The 24,649-nt window shown below is 41.0% G+C and overlaps 1 protein-coding gene across 9 annotated transcripts in view; it reads left to right on the top strand.

Annotated features, from left to right (window-relative positions):
* Window positions 1-24,408, top strand: part of TP63 (tumor protein p63) — a 208,512-nt gene extending 184,104 nt beyond the window's left edge. For 5 of the 9 annotated variants that reach the window (XM_010959242.3, XM_010959241.3, XM_010959240.3 and 2 more), the window contains 5 exons: window positions 1,660-1,796; window positions 14,222-14,379; window positions 16,687-16,831; window positions 18,142-18,235; window positions 21,119-24,408. In XM_010959242.3, the coding sequence (XP_010957544.1) occupies window positions 1,660-1,796; window positions 14,222-14,379; window positions 16,687-16,831; window positions 18,142-18,235; window positions 21,119-21,415 (831 nt within the window). In that variant the 3' untranslated portion in view covers window positions 21,416-24,408. Of the gene's footprint in view, window positions 1-1,659; window positions 1,797-7,788; window positions 9,261-14,221; window positions 14,380-16,686; window positions 16,832-18,141; window positions 18,236-21,118 lie in introns of those variants that run through there. The other 4 variants (XM_045519783.2, XM_045519782.2, XM_045519781.2 and 1 more) reach the window with 3 other exon arrangements.
* Window positions 24,409-24,649: the final 241 nt, after the last annotated feature.

The raw sequence follows: 24,649 nt of genomic DNA, 5'->3' as shown, positions 1-24,649 counted from the left end.
TTACGGGTAGAACAGTCAGTGAGTCAGCTAAGATTCTCAGTGTCTTATTCCTCAGGCTACATATGGAAAGTGACATGTGGACGTTAAGCTAAACATTTTCCTGCTGTGCTAGATGTTCCAAAAGACCTAATGTGTTTTTAGCTGATGAGATAGGAACCACTGGAAAAGCTGTTTTTTAATGAAATTTCAGTTTGTACTAATGGAAGAGATACCCTGTAATCAGTTATACCTCATATGTAATGAAGAATTAGCCAATCTGAAGTGTCTAAAGAAAAAAAAATCTTAAAAAAGATTATTTCCTTTTTTTTAACCTTTTTTTTAATGGAGGTCTGGGGATTGAACCCAAGACCTCATGCGTGCTAAGTATGTGCTCTACCACTGAGCTATACTGTCCCCCACACCAAAAAAAAAAAAAAAAAAAAAAAAAAAAAACCCTCTTAATTTAACCTGAATTTGGTTGGTATTTGTGGAGCAGCAAAAGTGCTAGACCCTGAGCATTTAGAGATCAGTAGGTTACAATTCCTACCTTCTGAGAGCGTGCCTTCTAGTGAGGAGACTTGACCAATGCAATAAAATAAATGCTTCAGTAAAGCTGGGCGTGATGCTGCAGGAGCATATAGGAAGGATGGAAGACTTGGCCTGAAAGACTGAGGTCAGGAAAAGCTTCTCAGAGAATGTGATCCCAGAGCTGGGATGAGAAGGAGTTTACCCAACAAAAGCTGGAGGAAGTTTTTCCATTTCTGGATTCTGACAAACTCTGCCTCTCCTACCCGGGCAGGAGGCAGGGCTGAGGAAGGTGCAGTGCTACCTAGAGTGTGCAGTGTAAACAGGCCCCCACTCTCGAGGCACAGGCAAGTGCCCTCCTTTCTCCACTTGCCTCTCTCTAGTGCTGGTCTTGCTTGGACTTTTTAAAGCTTTTAAGAGACCATCTTAAAGAGGGAAGCACATTTAACCCCTGCTGAAGACATGTATCCTCCCAGAGACAGTTATTCTCATGATTTGTGGTACTTATGCTTTTTAAAGTCACAGTGAACCCTGTGCTAGCAAATACAGACTCCTTTGCTCCTAGGGGAAAGACCTGATTAGGTTCCTGTGAGCTTCTGGTCATGTTTTTAGCAACTGATCAATACATTACCTTGTTTCATGTGTGTTTCTGTTTAATGACACCTTATTTAATGTAGGCTGTGTTATCTAGACCATGGATTCATTAATGTTGAACTCAAGCCAGTGACTCATGGCCGAACTGAGCTTATCTAACATGTATTTTCTCCATAAGGCACATCACGGCCTTGTTGTACTTAGGAACACTAGATAACACCTCGGCTACCCTTGGGAACCATGTTAAACAGCAAATTCACCAACAAAAAGTACAAAAAAGGTGACAAGTATGGCATTAAGTAGACTACAAGAAGGACACTTGTTTCCCGCAGGAAAGCGGGAACGTGCTGGGAATACCCACATTTGGTGACAGCTTTTTTTGTGACTCTGTCCACGTCTGTGAGTGCCTGCAAGGCTGGCCAGTATTGGTTTTCATGATACTCATAAATGTGAACAAGTAGGTGAATTCATCCACTCACAATCCATGAATAATGAGGATTGACTGTACGTCTGATGGTTCTTCATTTTTTTCCTTCTCTTTCCTTCTGCTCTTTTATGTAGGTGAGGGGCCGTGAGACTTATGAAATGCTGTTGAAGATCAAAGAATCCCTGGAACTCATGCAGTACCTTCCTCAGCACACGATTGAAACCTACAGACAGCAGCAGCAACAGCAGCACCAGCATTTACTTCAGAAACAGTGAGTGTGTCCATGTGGCGTTTTAGGAGATGTGAGAACGAGGAGTGTTCATTCAGGTCAGCAACAGGGTAATTGATGGGTGATGGAGAAGAGGAGCTTGTGAGACGGCAGAACTGGGTAGTTTCAGGTGAGCTGGTGTGGGGCACCTTTTCCAGTTTCAACAACCTTCTGTGTTTCTTATAACCTTCCCTTTGCAATGTTCTACCTGTATTCTGAAATATAGTGTATAGAATCCTAACCATTTTAAGTGAATTACAGAAAAGACTCACACTAACAGAATTGGTTCTCTTCTCTCCCCTTGATTCATACAAATTCTACCAGTAATGGAATTTTGAGTGCACACTCTACTCTAGTAATAATGAGTCTGTTTAAAAACATGTACCCTCCTCTCATCCCAATGGATTCTCTTGTACCTCTCCTGGGATGCACACAATACACTTTGGGGAAAACTGTTATAGACTAGGGATAGCACATAAGTTTTACTCCAAGTGACTTCTTTGAGTGCTGTGTTGAGAAGGATTCAGAGTCCTGGTGCATGCTTACTGAGAAAACATCTGGTGCAGAAGGGCAAGGTGGCATCAGGCTGCCATGTTTTAACATCCCTGTTCTAGGTCTTCGTCTTGCAATGCATGTTTACATGAGTAAAGCCAGATTTTGCAACCATATTAGAATATACATAAACCTATTTATGTTAATTTGTACCTTCTTTCTTAGATCTTTGATGGTGTTAATTGTTTTATGACTAACCAGAATAGAATAGCTCTTATGAAAAGAAGAGAAGTGGGGCAATCAGGGCTCCACTTATACTTACCCTTCTATGGTTAAGAATATTTAGTTGTTCTCTTAAAAGCTGTTGTGTCTGTACTGGAAGTATTGCCCCAGTCTCTACAGATAAACATAAAATGTATACATTTTGGGCTCATTTGAGTAATTCAAGCATTTGACTTTACTCTTTAGGCAAAAAGAATTGAAGCCAAAACCATCTTGCCTAAGGCCAAGATTGTCTTTTACAATAGAAATGTTAATGAACAATAAATAATGGATTTTTTTCTCACGTTATTAGCCGCTATAGAGTGATAGCTATAAAAAGTGTAATAGAGCAGGTTTGCTACTCTCTTTTAAATCAAAATAAATGCAGTTGAGGTTGGACCGCATCTCTGATAGTCAGAAGGCATCTTCTGAGCACCTGCTGACTACAGGGTGTCAGGTAGGCAGCAGAGGGATAGAAAAGAAGTGTGCTCTCTCTTTAAAGAACTTTAGGCTCTTTGAGCAGTTAAGATCCTTTGGCTTGGAGTGAATCTCACCATTTACTTCTGGCAGGAAAGTTTTGCAGATCATAATTATATGGTTTTATAGTAAGTCTGAGTGGAAAGTTTAATCACACAAGTTCCTTGGGGACACAGAGTACTCTGAAGGAGAATTAGAATTCAAGGTTAACAGAATTCCCATTGTCAATCCTATATATTTTTTAGGATATCAGATAGAGGTATATGAATATATTCTAGAGCAAACTGTGCAAACTGATTTAGGTCTTATAAACTAATATAACAGAAATCAAAGAAACAGACCTATAACATCATTTACAGACCCAGAGGGGATAAGTACCTTCTCCAAGATATGCACATCATGCTATTAAGACATGCCCCCAGATCAATTCCAGTTCACTCTGGAAATGGTCAGCTTAGCCAAAATGACCTCAGAAGAACTACTCAGGAGCTTATCATGCTAAACTAGTTGCTCCATGATTTTCCGTCTTTTTTTCAGTTAACAGGAAAAGTGCTGTCAGTATTAAGTGATGTGGTTTGAAAGGTCTGACCCCTCTAGCACAGGGGTTGGCAACCGTGTCTTCTGAGAAGCACCAGTGGTAAATGTCTTAGGCTTTCTGGTCCATATGGTCTCTTGCAACCACCCAGTTCTGCTGCCAAAACACAGAAGCAACCACAGACAATATGGAAACAAAGGAGAGAGGCTGTTACAATAAAGTTTTATTTTATGAACACTGAAATTTGAATTTCATATAATTTGCACATGGCATGAAATATTCTTCTTCTTTTGAATTGTTTCCCACCTTTTCTAAATGTAAAAAGCATTCCTAGTGTATGGGTCAGATTTGGTCCATTCACTGTAGTTTGTTCTAGATAAACAAGTGTCTCCATCATGTGTCTTGAGGCTCATATTTTTTGATGGGAGTATTTGGAAATTAGTCTGTTTAAAGTAGAGAAGTATTAAAAGGTTTTGAGAAATCTTTTAAAGTGGCACTTCAGGATCTAACAAAACAAAAGCAGATCCCTTCTGTCTGAGAAAGTTAGGCATGCCCATCCAGACACAAAGTATGGTTAAATCATCAGCTAAGACTGGAGTAGTTGACTTCATTCATGTAACGAACTTTTACTGAAGGGCTGCTACACGAAAACATCAAAAATAGAGATGAGAAAGTTGCAGTTCCTGCCTTCCCATTGTTTACAATTTGGTGGTGAATCTGTAACCAGAACACCTTTTGAATCTTAAGGAGGCTCTGGGAATTTATCTTCAGCATCATGGAAGTTAAAAGGACAATTTTAAACAGCTTCTCTAGATTGTACAATAAAAGGAATAGTTTTGTGTCACAGTTTTACAGACTTAACAAGCCAAGACATCTGCTGGTTGGGGTCATATGTATTTGCTTGTTTACATGCTTCTCTTGAGGATACATAGTCCTGTGTTCCTAGATGATGCGGCATCCAGTGCTTATAACCTGTCTAGCCTAACCGGCTGGCATTGCTCTAAAGGGAAATTATTTTATTTATAATTCATATATCATAAAATAATCTATTTCATTGAAGAAGAAAATGGATCTTAAAATTGTTTTTAAGATGCTCAAAAGATTTTAGAGACGTATTTTCACTTTTTTGCATGTGTGGTCACAGAGAAACGGAGAGGCATTAGTAGCCACATAGTTCTCTGTGGTGTCCACTTATATGTATCATTGCATGGTTTTGAGTGGTTATCTCGCAGTGTGTAAGAGCTAACTTAAGCTGTGATAACTTGTGCATGGGAATATAACAGACTGCAAAATACAGACATTTCATCTAATTATGGCTTTGTTACATTATACATACATGGGTCTCCAATGATTGATATACATCTATATGAATCCTCCAGTTGCTGTATTCTTCAGCTGAGCTTTTTTCAGCTCTTTTATCATTATGCAAATCTCAAAAAAAAAAGCGTAATGACTAGACAAAAAAAAAAAAAATGGAAGCCCAATTCCATGACCATCATTTGAAAAGAATACGTCAGCTTGGAAAATGTCTGTGATAGCCTGTGATTTCCTTCCCAAAGACTTAGTACCAATTTTATGCTGGTGAGGAATCAGTTTTGTGCTTTTCTTCATAGTATAAGAGGAAAAATTATTGGGAAGGGAATCTACTTTGTACAAAGTTGCAATACAGTATTTTAAGTTCAGTTGCTTCTGTTAGTTCCCCACTATGTGTTTTCTCTGTTTGCTTTTTACTGGTGCATGGTTTTCCTCTTTTAAAAATTCCTTCACAATTACCTTCATGATCATAGGCTTTATGGAGGCTACATTTTACACTGAGTTTTTGTGAATCAAATTGTTATAGATGTAAATAGGCTTTATACCATTTATAAAGAAATTTGATTTTACTTAATTTGCTCACATTGGAATAAACATAGAGAGTTGTGTCCATGGGAGCCAGAATCTAGTTGGGGACAGATTGGACCCATTCTTGTCACTACACACCTTACCGCCATATTTTCAAATGACATTAGCTCTTAAGACAGCTTTGCAGAAGCCACTTGCTCCTTTTTAGCAATCTTTTGACATGTGTACCTTAGCCCAGTACTATCTCTTTTTCATTTTTTTTCTAGAATTTATCCTTCTTCTTGGCTTTCATCCTGATCTGAGGCCAACTGTTAAAATTTTGCTTAGCCGAACTCTTGCTTTCCTCTGGAGAATTATTTTTGAGTTTCTACAGGATGGATTTATTTTAATTTTAATACAAATATGTGACATCCTAAGGAACCTTTAGTGTTTCCTTCTCCTTTATAATCACTTGATGATTGTGGCTCATTAATAACATAGGTCAGAGAATATTAGAACAGAACATGGTCTTCAAGACCTTTGTTCCAACCTCTTCCTACCACAGCTGGGGAAATGGAGGCCCAATGAACTACACTTGTGATTTCATGGCCAGTTCATAATAAAGCCAAAACTAGAATTAGAATTGGAAGCCACAGCTGTTTATAATATTCTGGTCTGCTTCATTAGTTAAGAAAGTTATAATAATAAAACCAAAGCAAGCATTTATTCCCATTTTTGGGATCTGTATCAGTTTAGATTATTGTGTTAGTTGGTATCTACCCTTATAGTTTCAGTATAAAGTCTTGTCTTTTTAAGCTCATTTTCTTCAAGAATATTGATAATCTTTCCTCAGATTCATGTATCTGAGAGAGAAACAAGAAATATGTAGGGGCTATCAAGGTAAGAGAAAGCAGAAAACAAATCTTTCTTTAGCTCATTGATAGACATAATAAATGTTATATTTCTAAGTTTGACTTAAAAATCCTCCACACTTCCAGAATATTTGTTTGACATCACCAGTTTCATAGATAAAAAACAGGTAAATATTAGCAACTTTATGAGATTCAGCCTTATAGGTCATGGCCCTGCACAGGCTTTTATAGTTTACACAGTGTTAGTGTTGAACTTCACAGTGATGGTCGGAAGTTGTCAGGATAGAGATTTATTAGCTCTGAATTGGTATTGAGGAAATAAAACTCAGATTCATTAAATTCAGATAGATTAAATCACTCTTCTATGTCCTCACATCTCACTGCAGAACTTGTCTCAGTTCTGAGTCTCCCAAGCCCCCGGTCCAGACACTTTTTATCATAACTGAAACGTGATTTCTGCACCTTGTCTCATTCAGCCCTTGCTCTGAGAGACGCCACAAGATGTAATATCCAAACGAGAAGTCAAAGCCATTGTTCTTTAGTTGACAATAAATTGCTTCCCTACTAATTTGTATTCTGGCATATTCTTCAAGATGATGCCACTTCTTGCTGGTGAGATGGTTTGCTTAATCCCAGCCCCGACCAAGTAAAAATGGCTTTGTTCCTTCGCAGGGAGTAACCAAGTGTAATTGATTCAAAAGCCACCTGGGAAACAATTCCTGAACAGTTTGTGGGGTTGTGCAAACCTTAGCAAAACAAAAGGATTTGTTCCTGGCATCCCTGTGGCATAATTGATTTATTAATTATGCAGATGTTGCCGTCATGAGTTTGATACGTGCCTTTATAGGCCAAGTTTGTGACTGAAGGGATTAAGATATTTACCCATCTCAGTCTGGGCACATGCAAAATGCTCATTAATGGTTCTTCACAAAGGCGTGATGGTGCAGCCCCCAGCCTGATAAGATCATATTTCTTCATCCTGCAGAGTTAGGCTAGATGGGAACAGTAATGAGGTATCATAATTGGGCAGATGACATTTTACAAACGATTGAAGTTAATTCTTGTCTCTGCATTCCTTTTGTCAATTAATTAAGTCCAATGTGCCAAACACTGTACTAAGCACCTTGACCTACCTTATTTCAGTAGTCCTCAACTGAATCACTGTGGAACTTGTTAAAAAAAAAATTAAATCTACACACACACACACACACACACACACACACACATGTGTCTGGGTCCCAGTCTCAGAGAGGATCTGTGGAAATTTTTTTTTTTTAAGTTCTGTAGGTGATTCTAATAGTTCTGGATGACCACCACTGCCTCATCTCATTTCTTCTTCATAAAGCTCTTGAGAGTCATCTCTGAGTAGTTTTAAAGGAGGCTAGGGAGGAAAGAACACGAACAGCCCTACAGGCATTCTGGTCTGTCTGCACTGTGATCATGAAGGTAGGGGGATGTGCTTCTGTCTTCAGTTGGTTTGGACATGCAAAGTCCTGAGCCTTCATCTTCTCTTTTCTCTGGCCCTCCCCCCCTGCAGTCTCCTTTCAGCCTGCTTCAGGAACGAGCTTGTGGCACCCCGGAGAGGAGCCCCGAAGCAATCCGACGTCTTCTTTAGACATTCCAGCCCCCCAGACCGATCGGTGTGCCCGTAGAGCCCCAGCTCTCCATCTCTGTGTTTCTGGCGTGTGTGCTTGTAGTGTTTGTGTGTGTGTGTGTGTGTGTGTGTGTGTGTGCGCGCGCGTGCGTGCGTGCGTGTGCCTGAGTGCGTGAGTGTATCCAGCCCTCATAACCAGAACTTGAAGACGCTTTGGCTCAGAGACCCAACTGCTCAAAGGCACACAGCCACTAGTGGGAAAATCTTTGAAGGGACTCAAAACTACACAAGAAAGGACATTTTCTGCAGATTCTGTGTCCTGAGGTCTAACGTTGGTCAGTCAGGAACCCCTTTTGTTTGTCTGTGAGCTTTTATGTTGTTTCTCGGGAGGGAGGAGCTCAGGTTGGGAAGAGGGGCATTAAGGTGTTGATTGGAACCCTTTTCTGTTACCTTCTGTCGTGTTTCTAAAACTCATAGAGAAGCTTTTGAGCAGGTCTCAAACTTAAGATGCCTTTTTAAGAAAAGGAGAAAAAAGTTGTTACTGTCTGTGCAGAAGTAAATTGCAGGGGACTGAGAGACTCAGTCGGACCCTTTTAATGCTGGTCATGCAATGATACTGCAAATAGTAATCAACTAAGCTGTCAAGTGTACTGCTGGGCAGAGAGGTGATAATTACCATGAGTAGCCACTGTGGGCGATGGTTTTTTCTTCATTTTGAGAACTTGCATTATCAGTATCCTCCCCTCAAATGTAGTAGGAAGCTCAGTAATGCTGAAGTTCAGGAAGTTCAGATCATGCCCCTGCCACCACATGTCATCATGTGATATGATAGTCTTCCTTGCCCCTGGAAACCCTGGAGACCGACCCCCCCCCAAAAGTGCTATTTAGACCCCCAGGCAATTTTTGTCATTTTAATAGGAGGGTAGCACTACCCCGGTGATATTGTTCCAGTTGTACATCATTCTTCAATGCCCAAAACAGAGCTCGAAGTCCTCTCACCAGATCTATGATTAACTTGTTTGATTGGACCTCCTACCCCCAGTCCTCCCATACCATCAGCCGTGTTACTGACACTGCCCTAACTGCCTTGTCCAGGACACTTAGATTTTATTTAAGTGATGTCCGAGCAGATACATGTTCAAATCAACACTCCTGGCCTAAAACTTAACGATAGAAAGAGTAGATGACTTTTTTTGGCTCAGAGAGTTTAGAGAATCTACTTATTTCCATTTAAAAATCATATTTTAAAATAATAGTATAAAGACTTAAAACACACCTCCTCCCCGCCCCCAGCCCCCACACCAGATCACCACCTCTTTATTCTGTGTCCCCACAGCAATGATTTCTTGTTATTGAGGCTGTCGCTTTATGGATGTGTGATTTTAATTTTCAATAAACTTTTGCATCTTGGTTTATCTTGGAGTTTCTCTTTTCTGTCTCTTTTGCTTTTCAGAATTCCTTAGGTGTTAGAATATTTTCATGTAGGTGCTTGAAACACCATGTGTAAGTCTGAAGAACAAGAATAATAGGTCACTTCGGTTCTGTCTACACTATTGTCAGTATTTGGGGTTTTTATTTAAGATACTCTGTACCCAGGTCATCAGTCCTAAAAATAAATTTCAATGCCTACACGAACTTGCAAATATATTTTAGCCCTGTGCATGTTTAATTTCATCAGGAAGAGCCAGGCACTATAGTATCGTTTGTCCAGGTCTCTGAACAAGTCTTGAGTTATATCTTCAGTTGCCAAATCCACTAATAGAAATTTAAATCAAATCCAAATTTATTAAATAGTTTGGCTTATGCAACATAGGCATTAGGAAATATCCGGAATTCTGTAGTGGGACCTATTATTGTCCAGTGCTTTTATTTTTTATTTTTTTAATTGCAGTATGTTCTGATCTTTGGGTAATTGTTTTTAAAAACTTCAAAAACAATTGCTCTAAATAAAAATACTATAGTAGCTTAGAAAAATACTTAAGAAAAAACATGTTTATGTTTGAGATAAAAGTATAATAGTAAAATTAGATGATCTTGTTCCATTGGTACAGTGTTTTCAATAATCTAATAGCTTTCTAATCCCTGTTTAAGAAATTTACAAATTTCTCAAATGGTTAGTTGAGTATGTTTAGTTTTTTAACATGTACTTTTTCTTTTGGAAGTTTTTCTTTTTTTTCCTTTCACCCTATTCTTATGGACGTTTTTTAACATCATTCTAGTGATGTTTATGTAAATGCATGTATTTCAACTGATAGAAAATATTTTCAATTACAGTTGATCTATCCAGAGAATAAATGCTGCCTTTTGTCTTTAGAAGCAAGATTCACCAGCTAGAGAGAAAAGTTACAGGTGGGGCAGTACTGGGCAGAATTTAGAGGAGGAAACATTCCTTTCCTGATGTTCCATGTCTTCTCTTTTTTTGACCTGCCTCACACTGGAGATGTTTCACTCTACTCCATTATCCTTTTCCCCTCTTGGATTCTGCACTCCAGAATTGGTCTGGCAAAATAGATTTACCCTGAGCTATTGCCAGATTCTGCTAGAGAGTTGCTTTTTCACTAGCAATAGAAGATTTAAGACAAAAGAAGGAATTCTTTGGTGGAATTCTAGGCCTCTCTAGCAAAATGGAAAAGACAACTTTGAGTTTGTATCTTCTCAAGAATTTTGACTCTCCACCATGTAGGTGATCACTCGCCTCGAAATCAGGATCCCTCTTTTTCAATCCTGGGTGATCCTAAAGAGCTCTTACAGCTCTGAGATCCTGCATTTTATTCTTAACAATGTGTACAGAAGTCTACCTTATTAGAGTTAAGAACTGGGACTCGACTTTACCAGGATTTCTCCTCAAAACTAGAAATACATGAAGCATGCCTCTTCTGTCTCTGTGTATTGGATTCCTAGAAAAATCTAGGATGCCTCTAGAGAAAACAACCAGAGACTTAGCACCATGTCATTTACCTGGGGAGAACTATGGTCTTATTTTTTTTGGTGTGTGTGTGTGTGTGTGTGTGTGTGTATCTTTTTTTTTTTTTTTTTCAGTGGGGGAAGATGAGAAAACCATAATGGCACAGGTCCTGTTGTCCTTGAACATTTTCCCATCTCTTCCATCTCTTCAGAATCCCCAGCAATCTTTGAGAGTGTCTGCTCAAACACTGTGACATTGTATTTGTAAAGGAACAAAAAATGCTTATTCTTCAAGGCTTTAAAATTGGTCACAAACTGCTTCAGCCTTGCTCCCTTTTCTGTAGCACATGGTGATGATCAGAACACCTTCTATTTCAGACATTTTATTCTTGTAATAAACAGACTACCCCAACCTTCCTTCTTGTGGCTTCAACGTCTCAACTTCTACATTAGAGAGGCATTCGACATTTCTGAACTTTTCAGATTCTTATTCCCATTCATCCACTCACCCTAATTTAGGTTTGCTCAACTAAGAATCCTTGCCACTTCCTCCTATTAATTCTTAAACTGACGCCTCTTATCCTCTTGACCGCACTCTAGGGTAGTAAACATTTGGGGCTGGAGGGGAATAGTGAAAGGAACCATTGTTTCTTGAGCAGCTACAAATTAGAGGAAAATGTCCAGGGCTCTTGCATTATCTAATTTAATTGCCATTGCAGGCCTTCTGGAGTGAGTGTAATGCCCATTCTACAGACTGAGAAAATGAGATTCAGGAGTCTTGTATAATACCCAAAGTCACTTAATTGATTTGTGTCAGAGCTAGAATGGGAACCCAGATGTTTTGATTGGCTCCAAAATTCATATCCCTTCTTTGTTCATCTGTGGTTTGTGACCTACCTTCCTCAAAAATAGTTTAGGTGGCTTATAACAAATGAACTAGTAAAATGGTCAAAAATAAAAACCACAGAGGGAATGAGAGAAAGGAATTATAACAGGATTTGGAAGAAGGCCTTTACTATAACTGGGGATCCAGGAAAAATTCAAAGCTTATAAATGTAATTTTATTTCCCTAATGGTGGATATTAATGGTTCAAGCCACACTTCTGGTAGCTCTTGCTGTAGTTTGACTGATTTGGGAGAATGGGAGAGAAAGGTAGACCCTTCTCTAGGATATAGAGGTTACCTGCCTATGGAGTCTGGGCATCCTGGCATCTTAGTTACTTTGTGGTGGGCAGAGATAGAGGAAGAAACACCTGGCAACCCCCCTGTGCGGTTCCTGTGCTTTGATAGGGACTTACAGATGTCCCTAAATATATTCAAATGTGCCAACCATTATGCGAGGCTTCTACAAAGGGATGAAATGGGTTTGAGGATAACCAGGGGCCTCCTTTACTATATCCTTTGCTTCCTGCTCTATCTTGGTCTCCCATGTCTCCCTCACCACTTCACTCATTTTTTGATTATGTAACCTGTCACACTCCACTGTCTTATTTCTAGGAAGGTAGCACAGAATGAAAGAGAAAACTCTTGGCCTAGGAGCTAGGAGACCTATCAACTCATCATTTAGCAATGTGTGACTTGGGCACATTTTTTTCTTAGTCTTATATTTACCCATCTGTACAATAGACATACTAATTCCTGCCCATCCCAACACTGCCATCCCATGTCCTCCTCCACAGGGATGTGAGACCCATTCAGGAAAAGGAATCAAGGAGAACTTGGTAACCTGAAATCTTAGAACTGGAAGAGTTTGTTATATATATAAACACCTGTTTCTACAACGTCGGTCTAAACTTGTCTTCTTGAGAAAGGCTAAAGGAAGAAATCAGCACCTTCCTGCTTTAAAGACAGTGATTGTAAAATGCAGCTGAATTGTCAATTGCACATTAATTGTCATGTTCACTTATGCAAATGTGTATACAGCATATTGTTTGAATGCCTCTGGCTGTGGCTCTGCAGTGATCCGGAACGGAGCCTTCCCTGTTTTGTGTAATTACGGAGAATGCAGAGGGGCAGCTTCAAAGACCACGCCTAGTACCACTGCAACACTCAGGTGTCAGACACTTTTTATTTTTTCAAACATTATTACAGCATGTTTTTTTGGAACTTGAATTCATTTACAGAGCCTTCTAAATCTCATACACATACACATACACACACACAAATAAAACTCAACAAAACATTGTTTTGCCCTCTCTTCTCTAATATAAATTTGGCTGCAACAGGGAAGAGACAAACAGGGGCAAAATAATACATTTTATTTGAGGAGTATTAAAGAGGAGCTTTTCCCCTTTTACATGCTCAGCCCAGTCTTCATTCTATGGTCATAATAATCACTTACTGTAAATACCAACAGTGTGTGTAGTTCTTTCTCCTCTTGTCTTTTTCAGTTCTCACCATAGCCCTGCAAGGTAGGTTGCATTATTATCCCCGTGTAACTCCTACTTTATGAGCTTCTCAAAAATGGAACCACTTCTTAGTTTTCTTACCTCTAGCATCTAACTCATGCAGTAGGTGTATATCTATTTAGTTTATGTAGTTTTCTGGTGATGGACATTTCCCGGCTTGCATATATGGCTTTCTAATATATCCTTGAGAAAGACCTAAACATTGATTTTTTTTTTTGACTCTCCATTCTTCCCTGATTCTCATACGCATCACTAGTTCTATATTCAAAGAGAATTCAGGAACAGATGTTGAGTAGAGAATACTGTATGTAATATAACGCAGAGTATGACAAAGCAACCCTAGTAAGTTTCCAAATTGAAGTTATGCTGAATGGAAGGCTTGTTTTTCCCTTTGTCTCCCAGGAGACTTGTGGAAACTCAGAAGGACAGTTCTTTGGGCTCTGGGGCGCCCTTCGTGTAGAGGGGCGTTTGGCATTCTGACGGGTTCCCTCACAGCCCACGAGCATCTAGGCTGAGAAAGCACGCGTCCTGCGTGACGGCAGGGTGTGCTGCCGAGTGCCCTGTCTGAGTGGCTTTGCAGCTATTTTCTGCATATCCCAAATGGCTTAGGAAGCTACAGATGAAATGCCTCGGCTGCAGTTTTACCTTGGCATCTCCATGTCTGTCTTAAGCCTTTGGGTCTTTACTCTGTTCTTTTCCCTTATTGATTTTCAAATTTGTTTTGAGTTGAAGGGCACACAAGGGGAGAGGGATGGAGAAAACAACAGAGGGAAGAAGACGAAGCAGTGATCTGTCCTCTTACAAAGGAGGTACTTTAGGAAGATGCTCAGCTTTGTCAGCTACACATGTAGGAAAAATATGGTTTGAGAATTGCCTGGTGATCCCTCCCAAGTCAGGAAAGATTCTTAGATGGGAACACAAATAACTTCTTCATAAGGTTCTGGAGAAATGTTTTTACCAGTGTACAGTTAAGGCCATGTTTTAATCTGAGACCTGTTAGAAATGAGCAGCCCCCACTCTTCAGTGTCCCGTGCTCACCATCATTCCCATGTTTGTGTTCCTAGGACCTCGATGCAGTCTCAGTCTTCCTACGGTAACAGCTCCCCACCTTTGAACAAAATGAACAGCATGAACAAGCTGCCTTCCGTGAGCCAGCTTATCAACCCTCAGCAGCGCAACGCCCTCACTCCCACCACCATTCCCGATGGCATGGGAGCCAACAGTAAGAGCATCTCCCTGTAGCTGCAGCTGAAGGACCAGCAGGGCTAGTGTCGGGGAAGGCTGCTCTGGGAGGGGAGGAAAGGCTTGCTCTGAAGCTAAGTGAGAGGCACGGTGGGACAGAAAAGATCAAAGCTGAGTGGCTTAAGTTTCTCACGGTGAACTTTTTTCCCACTTTTAAGATAGGTGATTCATCACAGGGCACATTGGTGTAGATGGAGAAGGCTGTTCCTTTGGGAGGGATAAGGATCTCTGTGAAAAGAACAGCCCACTTCCTGCCCACCTGGATGGGGATCCACTCCTGCATTCTTTCAGATAGTCAGAAGGAAATACATCCAACTTGTGGGAAGTAGAACAGTGCAGTAGACTTAAAATCTAGAGAAATAGATTATAGCCTGGAGTCTATTGCAGTATTGTCTGTGTAACTCTGGACAAGTCACCTCTCTGCTCTAATGCTCAGTTTTCCATTCATCAAATTATCACTCTGCATATTTAACCCTTTATGACTCTATGTGCCTACAATCTTGGCCTTCTCAACTCATCTACTCCATCCAGATACAGCCATTAAAGAATTGATGTAGGGGAAGGATTCTCCCTTTTATTTATTCACACACAGATTCCTCACATCAACCAAGTGTAGCTATAAGAGACAGTGTGGGAACTGGGCCTCCAAATGGATGATGAGCGGTAAGGTACATAGCTTTGCTGTAAAGATAATTAGCTTGTCCACTGACACTTATCTAGCAAAGTGGATACCCAAACTGGAAAGGAAAGGGAAAAAATAAAAGGATGGTAAAAATGCAGAAGGGATACAGAAGCCTAAATTACTGTCTTTGTATCCTGTAATCACCCTCATAAAATAGTATCTCAAACTTGTCCTTTGAAATCCTTCATTATTTTGATCAAGCCTTTAAACTTGCATTTTACTGTTGCCTTGAAGAGATTGGGTTTTCTTAAAGAAGTTAAGGGAGGCTGGAATTGTGACTCTCTCTGGTTCTGATAGCAGATTTTAATGAGATGAGAGGTATACAGGGTATGGTTCCTGGTGCGGCAACAAAGATGTTAGGGCAGACTACTCTGTCACCAGTGAGAGGTGCACCTGAGGGCTCAAAACCCGACCCCTTGACAGGTCTCCTACTTTGACAGTAAAAGGAAAATATACCTTTTTTTTTTTTTTTAACTTTCTTCCTTGTGACATCTTAGAGTCCTCAGCTTTTTCTTGAGATGCCAAAATAGTGGTAGTGGTAGCAGTCCTTCACATCCTTTCTCTTATTTATACTTCATGACTTCCCTCTGATGGTGTCAGGAAAGCCAGAGGGGAAAGCGGTGAGACACGATAGGCCTGCACTTTCTAGCTGGCTAGTGGCGGGCAGAGACCTTTCCCCTTTGGCACAATACCATTCACTAAAGTAGAAGCAAAATTACTTTCATCTTTCTGTAGGTAAATTATTGGTAGTGAGGTTTTCGTCTCTATAAGCGAATGTTTACAGTGTATGGTTTAGTAAAGACACCAGTGTTGGTGGTATTCCCAAATACAGTCCTGCAGTGAACCATAAGAAAGAGCTGGGGTCTTTGATTGCATCCTCCCTTATGAGGCATTTGGTTCCCTACAAATGTTGCAGCACCTCCTCCCATTCCCAAACCAATAGGCCACAGGTCCCTCGTTCATTCACAGATTTGTTTATTTGTCCACTTAACCTAAGCCTCCTGAGCATCTGCTCTGCGCCAGGCGCTGCGCTAGGTTTGTGGGGACCCAGACGGGCATAAGGCTTAATCTCCATGCTGGAGGAGGTTAGTCTAGCAAGGGAGATAGGAATATAGCCCACAGATGCAAATACAGGGAGGACTATATTAATGTCAGGAGCAACGAGCAGCTGGGACAGAGCATTAGAAGTAGAGAACAGGGGAGGGTATAGCCCAGTGGCAGAGCGTGTGCTTAGCATGCATGAGGTCCTGGGTTCCTTCCCCTGTCCCTGCATTAAAATAAATAAAGGCATAAATAAACCTAATTACCCCTCCCAAAAATAGATAAAAAATTTAAAAATTAAAAAAGAAATGGAGAACAAAGTGGGAAGAGATTGTCCTAAGAGAATGTACCAAGGTCAAGACAAGTGTGTATTTAGTTTGGAGTTTCATGACTGTTCTGCTCCATGAGATGAAGGATGCTTTGAAGGGGTGTAGTGAGTGATAAGACTGAAAAGGAAGGCTGGCAGATTAGGCCCTTGGTAAACTTAAGCCAGGTGAGATGGACCACTGGGATGCTGGTACGTGATGACGGCAGTAACCCTCTGTTCCTCCTGCTTCTGTTCAGTTCCTATGATGAGCACCCACATGCCAATGGCTGGAGACATGAATGGACTCAGCCCCACCCAGGCCCTCCCTCCCCCACTCTCCATGCCATCCACCTCCCACTGCACCCCCCCACCTCCGTACCCCACAGATTGCAGCCTTGTCAGGTGAGTCCACAGCATGTGCCCCTGGGGGCCTGTCCTCAGCATCTCTGGGTGGTGGAGGGTGGACATTGTGAAGGTTAACAGCACAGTTGGAAAGCAAGAAAGCAGCCCTATGGTTGAAGTTCAGCCACTGTTATCTCTGATCTATGGAGTCATCAGCAGTATTTACTCAAAAAACAAAAAAACCAATAATCAGCATGGGAAAAAGTGAAAATGTGAATTTATGGGCATATAAACGTCATGCCTTTTTCCCGCATCTTCACTGATTCCCCTCCTCCTCCATCACATTTTTGCAGTCAGTTGTAGCCTTCAAATTGGTGCTCAGGGCTGGGGTTCCCAAAAGGGCAGTAAACTTGCTATCTCGCTCCCTTTCCTGCTCTCTAGGCCTCATAGCTCTCAGCCACCACAGGATAGTTATTTTGGAGTTGGATGTCCATAAAAAAAATGTTAATGTTAGCAAAAATGACAGGGACTTTCAAGAACCTGGTGGCCTCTTCTGCTTTGTCATATGGGAAATGGGTACACTCTAGGGAAGGGAGTTCACACAGCCAGAAGGAAGAAGTGCATGAAGCCTAGAAAATTCTGTTTCCTACAGAGGCAAGAGTAGGTGCCCGAATCTCATACCTAGTGCCCATCATCTTGCTCCTGCTTCACGTGCAGAATGATTTTTTTCATTTGGCTGCTGGAAAATGTGTTGATTGCCATGTGATTGCTGCAACAGTACTAGTAGCATCAATGAAAGAGATGACAAAATGCCAGGCGTGTCCCACCCAGCGTCTGGCTCTGTGGTGGCGCCATCCCTCTGAGACCCAAACCAGAAAGGAAGAGGTCTGTGTTCTGAGGAGGACGTTAATGACTTCACAGTCTAGTGGCCTCCAGTTTTTTCTTAGCCACATAAACCATCCTCAGAAATGCCAAATACCCGCGATTAAAGTGGAGTTGCTCTTTTTGAAGTGCAGAGCCAGGGGGCAAGAGAGCTGGAAAGTGGAGCACTGGATGCCTTCCTTTCACCCCCTGCAATGGCTCCTAAGGCACTTTTATGGAACCCCTAGAATTCCATCAATCACCATTTGAAAATCTCTGCCCTGCAGGCATCCTTAAGCAGTTGATTTTAATTTCTATAGACCTTAAGTTCATGTCACTAATCATCCCCAAACCTCAAATCCAAGGCCCCACATATATTTTATCTGCCCCAGTCTCTTCTGCAGGGCATCCCAGGGTACAATGTTGGGTTTTTCCTTTATCTTGCCAATGCAGTTGGGGTGAACTTTCTTTTTCTGTTTCCTCCTTCCTCCTCCCTCCTCCCTCTGCAGTTTCTTAGCGAGGTTGGGCTGTTCATCATGTCTGGACTATTTCACGACCCAGGGGCTGACCACCATCTATCAGATTGAGCATTACTCCATGGATGTAAGTAACTGTTAGACTTTTCTCTTGAGTTTTATTTCTTAATGTCCTCCCTCTGGTGACATCCACCTGGTAGTCCAATCCCCTCTGTTTTTCTCCTACTCCCAATCCTCAATTTTGTTGGAACCCACAGCCGTATTAGAGAGGTGCCCAGGCCTCAGCCTGTCCATACGAGAAGCTCAGCATGCAGTCTTCCCCAGCTTGTCCAATCAGTCGGCAGTCATTTATTGCATGCCTACCGTATGCAGACTGGGAAAGAGGAGATCTAATTCCCACCTTCAAGGAATGTGTCATCTCTAAAGAATTCAGAGGACTTGTTGGATATTCTCGTGAATTTGTATAAGATCCCAGGGAGGGTCATTAGATAATGAGTTGATGACAGAACCAGGAATAGAACCCCAAGGTGTAAGCTTCTGGTCTTTAACTCTATTCATTGGCCTTTTCTGCCTTTCCTTAAAGTAGAACGTTACAGGGGACTGAGCTGTGCCTCTCAGTTAGCACCATATGTTTACTCACGATCAGTTCTACTAGAATGGAGCCCAGCCATTCTTGATCGTTGGGAAAGATCTCTGGTCATGGATTCAAGTCCCAACCATGCTTTTTAGTGGTAATGAGAACCTGAGGTTATCACTTTGCTTCTCTGGGCCTCAGTTAATCAAATTGGGTTCAAAATCACTCCTTTCTCGCTTTGTTAGTCTCTGGAGCAAGCTGGATGGGGGAGGGGCACTTTTTCTTGCTTCCTACGGCGGCGACTGGAACTACTACTCACGTGGGAGCTCGTCTTGTTCTGGTTTATGGCAATCTGCTTTCGCTCCCCAGCTGCTCTTCATGCTGCTTTCTTCGGGGTTCACTATCCTCGCTCCCGGCTTCCAGAGGGCCCTTTGGGCTGGTGGAAGAAGACACTCTCTGCCTCTGCTGCTGCTTCTGTAGTTGGGACCCCTTTTCTCCCCCTCCTTGAGCACCGATGCTAGAGACACCCCTGCAAATGTGAGAACGCCCCAGCCCCATGGTGACAAATATGTGCTGTGCTGTCCTTATGCCCACCCCTCTCCACCCCCTAAATCAGCCCTGGGCCTGGTGGAAGAAATTCCTAGTGAAAACTACAGAGAAAGCTTTAGGAGTAGGTTCTGCCAGGTTTCGGATAACTTTACAATGATGTCCATCCACTGAAGACAGTATGTTTGACACCAGACAGTGTGTTGCCCTGTGTTTGAGAGCCCTACATGATGGAGCAGGGAATTTGTCCTTCCCTGTGCTTTTTAAGTTTTACCACCCCCTTGTTCACTTGTCCCCACTGGAAGGTGTGTCGGGGTGCCCCCTCGGCTGTTAGGCTCTGCTGATGCTCTCCACAAGTCCATCTCTACTGGTGCTGGCTGGGTCCTGTGCCAGGCTCTGGGCCACAGCTTTCTCACCTGTCATTATAAGTTCATATCTACCCAGGGAGTCATGCAGATTAATGGAGCCTAGTTTACAAAGAGTTTTGGACTTACTGGGAGTTTCAGAAGCATAAAGAGCTATGCTCACTTATCTATTTGTAGATTACTTTCTTTATAATGTATTCTTTTGCTAGAATAGGAAATTGGAGTACCCATACTGCACGTCTCCAGACTGGGAAGTATTGGGAGGCTATCTGATTTCTGCATCCTCACCTCAGCTTCTTCCTGCTCATCACTGGAAATAGACCCCTCCTTTTCAGCTTGTCTCTCAACACGTCTCTGGGAAAGGAATGTGATTAAATTTTGGGAGCTCCCATTAGTACTCCCTCTAAGATGCAAGGAGGGGTTAATAATGGTATAACACAGTAATAATACAAATGGTTAAGATTCCTACAGTATGCTTTATAACTTGCAAAATACTTTCATATCCATATTTACATATGCATCCACGAGATGTGTTGACCTAAAAAGAAATTGTACCCATTTTACCGATGAAGAAACTGAGGCCAGTAGAAAATAACTGACTTTGATTAAGGTTTAGAATCATTCAAGTGAAAAAATAATAACTTTTGACGAGGTGTTCTGACTCCTAGCCTAGTGTTCTTTCTACTTACCATGTTGCTCCATGAAAAATGTGAACTGTCACTAAAACAAGCTAGTGAAGAGCTAATGCAGACAGATATAGAGATGCCACCACAGTTAGTTAGATCAACCATCTTTGTAATGCCTTCTACCACCAACCACAGAACATGGACACATACTCTGCATTTTGATACCCTGATTTTTCTAAACACCAAGAAACTTTTTGGCTGTTAGGGAAGTTTTAGGCTCAGAGGCTGTCCTGAGTTCCCCTATTCATTCACTTAGTTGTGTAACTTTAGAATTATCAACCTCTTGGACCTTCAACTTTTCTGTCTATAAAATAGGTGTGATAATATCTACCACTAATCTTAGCATTAAATGAGATCATGAATAAAAAATAATTAATTCAATGCCTGGCATGTAGAATGTGTTCAGTATCTGTTAGTAATCTTTTTTTCCTATCTCCTCCTTTGAGAAGTGGTGGCATTCCATTAATATCTTTCTTCTAGTGACTAGAGCCGGGTAGATTTGAGAGTTGGAAAGTACCTTTTACGTTATGTTTTTGTTTTGGGATTTTTGTTCTCTGATCTAAATATTATCTCTATTTTACCAATGAATAAACTGAGACCAGTAGAGAATAAGTAAAATGTTATCTACGAGAAGAGAATACACCCCAAGGCTGTACCCTTGTGCTTGGTTACATATTGTGCCAAAGATTATTAAAGAGATGGTTTTATTTTCCAGTTTAGAGTTGAATAAAATGCAGGTCAGTTAAACCAGAGCATTGGGGAATGACAAAATGGTGTGGATTAAAGGTCAGTTTGTCTCTTTGTCCTAATTCTCCTGGATTCCCTTCCCTATTGCACAGGATTTGGCAAGTCTAAAAATCCCTGAGCAGTTCCGACATGCCATCTGGAAGGGCATCCTGGACCACCGGCAGCTCCACGACTTCTCCTCCCCTCCCCACCTCCTGCGGACCCCAAGTGGTGCCTCTACTGTCAGCGTGGGCTCCAGTGAGACCCGGGGCGAGCGCGTCATTGATGCTGTGCGCTTCACCCTCCGCCAGACCATCTCCTTCCCACCCCGCGATGAGTGGAACGACTTCAACTTCGACATGGATGCTCGGCGCAACAAGCAACAGCGCATCAAAGAGGAGGGGGAGTGAGCATTCCTGTGCGAGCACTTCCCATCTTCCCGTCTGCCCACCCACCCCCCTACAAGGCACTACTGCTTGACCTGCCAAGCACACTCCCTAGGTCCCCTCCTCCCTCTTCTCGATCTGGCTTCCTAAGGGAAGGAGAAGTAAGAGGCTAACGTTTTACCTAATGTCCGACCTGGCATCTGATTCTGATTCTGGCTTTAAGCCTTCAAATCTATTGCTTGCAGGATTGAAATTGTCATGGCTAGGTAGAAGTGAGCAAAAAAGCTGTGGGTGTCTCCTTAAGCTGTAGAGATCTCTCACTGACTTTTATAAAGCATTTTCACCCTTATAGTCTAAGACTATATATATAAATGTATAAATATACAGTATATATTTTCGGGTGGGGGCATTAACTATTGTTTAAAATGTAATTTAAAGGATGAAATGGAGTTGCACTTATCAACTTTTTTTTTAATTGTTTTGGATGACTTACCTGTAAACCTTCTCTCAAGGCCTGCTATGTATGGTAATAGGTACCTAGATTTCAATGGTCCATGTGTATGATGAGGATATATTATATAGGTCCCTTCGGTTCTTTTGATGCTAAACACATGCCACATCAGACCTTTGGTTAGACCCAGTACTGTTTGCCATTGCTTATTACGTGAGGGAGACTTACACCCATGTACGTGAATCTCTGTGTTGGTGTGTTCTGTGTTATTGACATCCCTGCTACCGATGGTAGTTGACTTTGGGGTTATTTCGTCTAATGACAAGGAAAAGTCCATGTTCACCCTATCGCTCACCAGAGGAAAGGAAGTATCCTCTCTTGCTTTTGATTGGGATTGGGGAATATGAGTCATGGCTAAAATTCTTAAAAAGTTCACGGCAGCCAGTTCAATAACACCTGGTATCGTGTATCTGAGTATACTGGCAACCTCCTCAAATTTAATACCAGACATCTTAACTCTTAGTATTTATTGGGAAAGCATCTGCTGCCAGTACTAAATTTCACTGCTAGATTGATTAACTCAATTACACATTTGCTACCCTCGTTAGAATTAAGGTTGATTTGATTGGGAAGAATGCCGTCTGCCCAGTTCTTGGAGCAAAGCTGTAATGTCTGTTAAAAATAACCAGGAAAAACAGGAATCACACAGAGATGTTGAAGCTCCACTAAACAGTTAGACATCTCAGTAAGCCATGAATTAAAATACTTGGAAGACTTTTGGAAACATAAATAATATTTGATAAATGTTTCTTTTAATGACCCTCCTGTTCTATGAGATTCTGCATATAGAGGCTTGTTTATCTTTCTCTCTTGAAGGTTTAACATAGGAGTAGTGATCTGGAAAATACAGTCATATGAGATGAGTTTTCCTGTAGCATTGGTCGCATCACTGTATCACTTTTCTTTTTGAACAACGATAGTTTCACTTTGTTGGAAAGTAACTGTGAGAACCCAATTTCCCGTCCATCTCTCTTTCAGACTGTGCATGCACATAAGGATGTCCCAACAGATCAGGGAATAAGCCTTCCATTGGAGATGTTGCTTGAAGCACATAAACCAAGATTTGTCTTCAGACTTTGGAAAAACATGTAAATGGCAATATTCCTGTACATCTTTTAGAAACATACTTTGTAGCAAAACACTTTTTTTTCAAACTACGAAACAAATATTTTGTATATATGCTAATGAGTTCAAACCTCTCCCATGCCATCTGGTAAAGGGCTATCATTGCACATAAGCTTCCATTTTTATTTTAAATTGCAAAAGGGCTACTGTGACTCAAAAATACATATGAGGTTCACCTGAAAAATGTATATATATTTTGCATGTTGAATTGCATACTTTATATTTTGATTATTTTTTTTTCTTCTTGGGATAGCAGGTTTTGCAGAACCACAGTTGAAACTTTTTTATTATTATTATTGTTTTTATATTTTCATGGAAACATCATTTAGTAAGACTACAATGTCAAATACGAAAAAAAATGCCGTACATGTAAGATGGGGGGAAGGGAAAGTTGTTTTTTATTTTTTTTTAGTTTTGTATGTTAAAAGAGAGTGAGTCCTTGATTTCAAAATTTTATTGTGATAAATGGCAGTAAGCACTGTTAACTGTGGAACACTGTTAGCTTTGGAAACCAATTAAGGGGAAGAATAAAACCATGCCTTGGCAGTACTAGGAGGGCCAGTGGCTTCCTCAACTGTCCTAAGTGTTTGAATAAACCAAAGACTTCTGAGGTATTGTGGTTAAATGGTAATAAGCACTGTTAACTGTGGAACAAGCATGCAGCTTTGGAAACCAATTAAGGGGAAGAATGAAAACCATGCCTTGGCGGTGCTAGGAGGGCCATTGGCTTCCTCCACTGTCCTGAGTGTTTGAATAAACCTAAGACTTCTTCTGAGCTATTTCAGCACTAATTCAGGTAGCGCTAGGGACTCCGAAATTCCTGTACTGTGTATCATGGGCTTGGCATTAGCCAAGGCTAAGCACAACTACTGGCCTCACATCCACTTAACATTTTTTGAGTGCATGAGTAGCTAGGATAAAGGGTGTAAAAATATTGAGGACAGACAAGTGGGAGTGGGCTTAATGGAGTTTTTGTGGCCTTAGCTCAATACAGGTAGCTGAAGAATGGTTAGACTTTTGTTCAGAGGTGATTAGAAATGGAAATGGAGGAGAGAACTTTCTGTGTTAAATCCGTTTACCTTTTGTTTTCTTGATAGTCCCCTAAAATACAGTATACGGGATATTGAATGTTAAAGGGTGTGTTTTTTTTTTATTATTTTTATAATTGTAAAAAAATTAAGTAAATGCCAAATGTTTTATATGCTTTATTAATGTTTTTGAAAAGTTCTTTCTTATAGATGTGATACTTTTTTTTTTTTAAGCTTCAGTTGCTTGTCTTTTGGTATTTTGTATACTGGGCTTTTGGTGAGCCAGAGGCCAATCTATAAGCCACTTATGTTTGCCAGGACATGCAATAAAATTAAAAAGAAATAAAAATGCATTGAGAAATGGTGTTGGTATATGGTGGGGGGGGGGCGTCTGTGTCTGTGGCCTTTGGCCTTATTTTCATTATCGAGGTAGAGGAAGAGATACTGAAAGAAACATTAGAGAGATTCAAATATTGATGCTTCTAATTATGAAGCAAATAATTATTATTTTCTTATTTTGCCCAATCTAAAGGCCAGGAATATATACCTCATTTGGCACATAAGATACTCACAGATTTAAGATGTTGTTGGATT

Source organism: Camelus bactrianus, chromosome 1 (genome assembly GCF_048773025.1).
Source record: "Camelus bactrianus isolate YW-2024 breed Bactrian camel chromosome 1, ASM4877302v1, whole genome shotgun sequence".
NCBI classification, from domain to species: domain Eukaryota; kingdom Metazoa; phylum Chordata; class Mammalia; order Artiodactyla; family Camelidae; genus Camelus; species Camelus bactrianus.
Note: the sequence above shows the minus strand (reverse complement) of the source record. Positions and strands in the feature narration are given on the sequence as shown.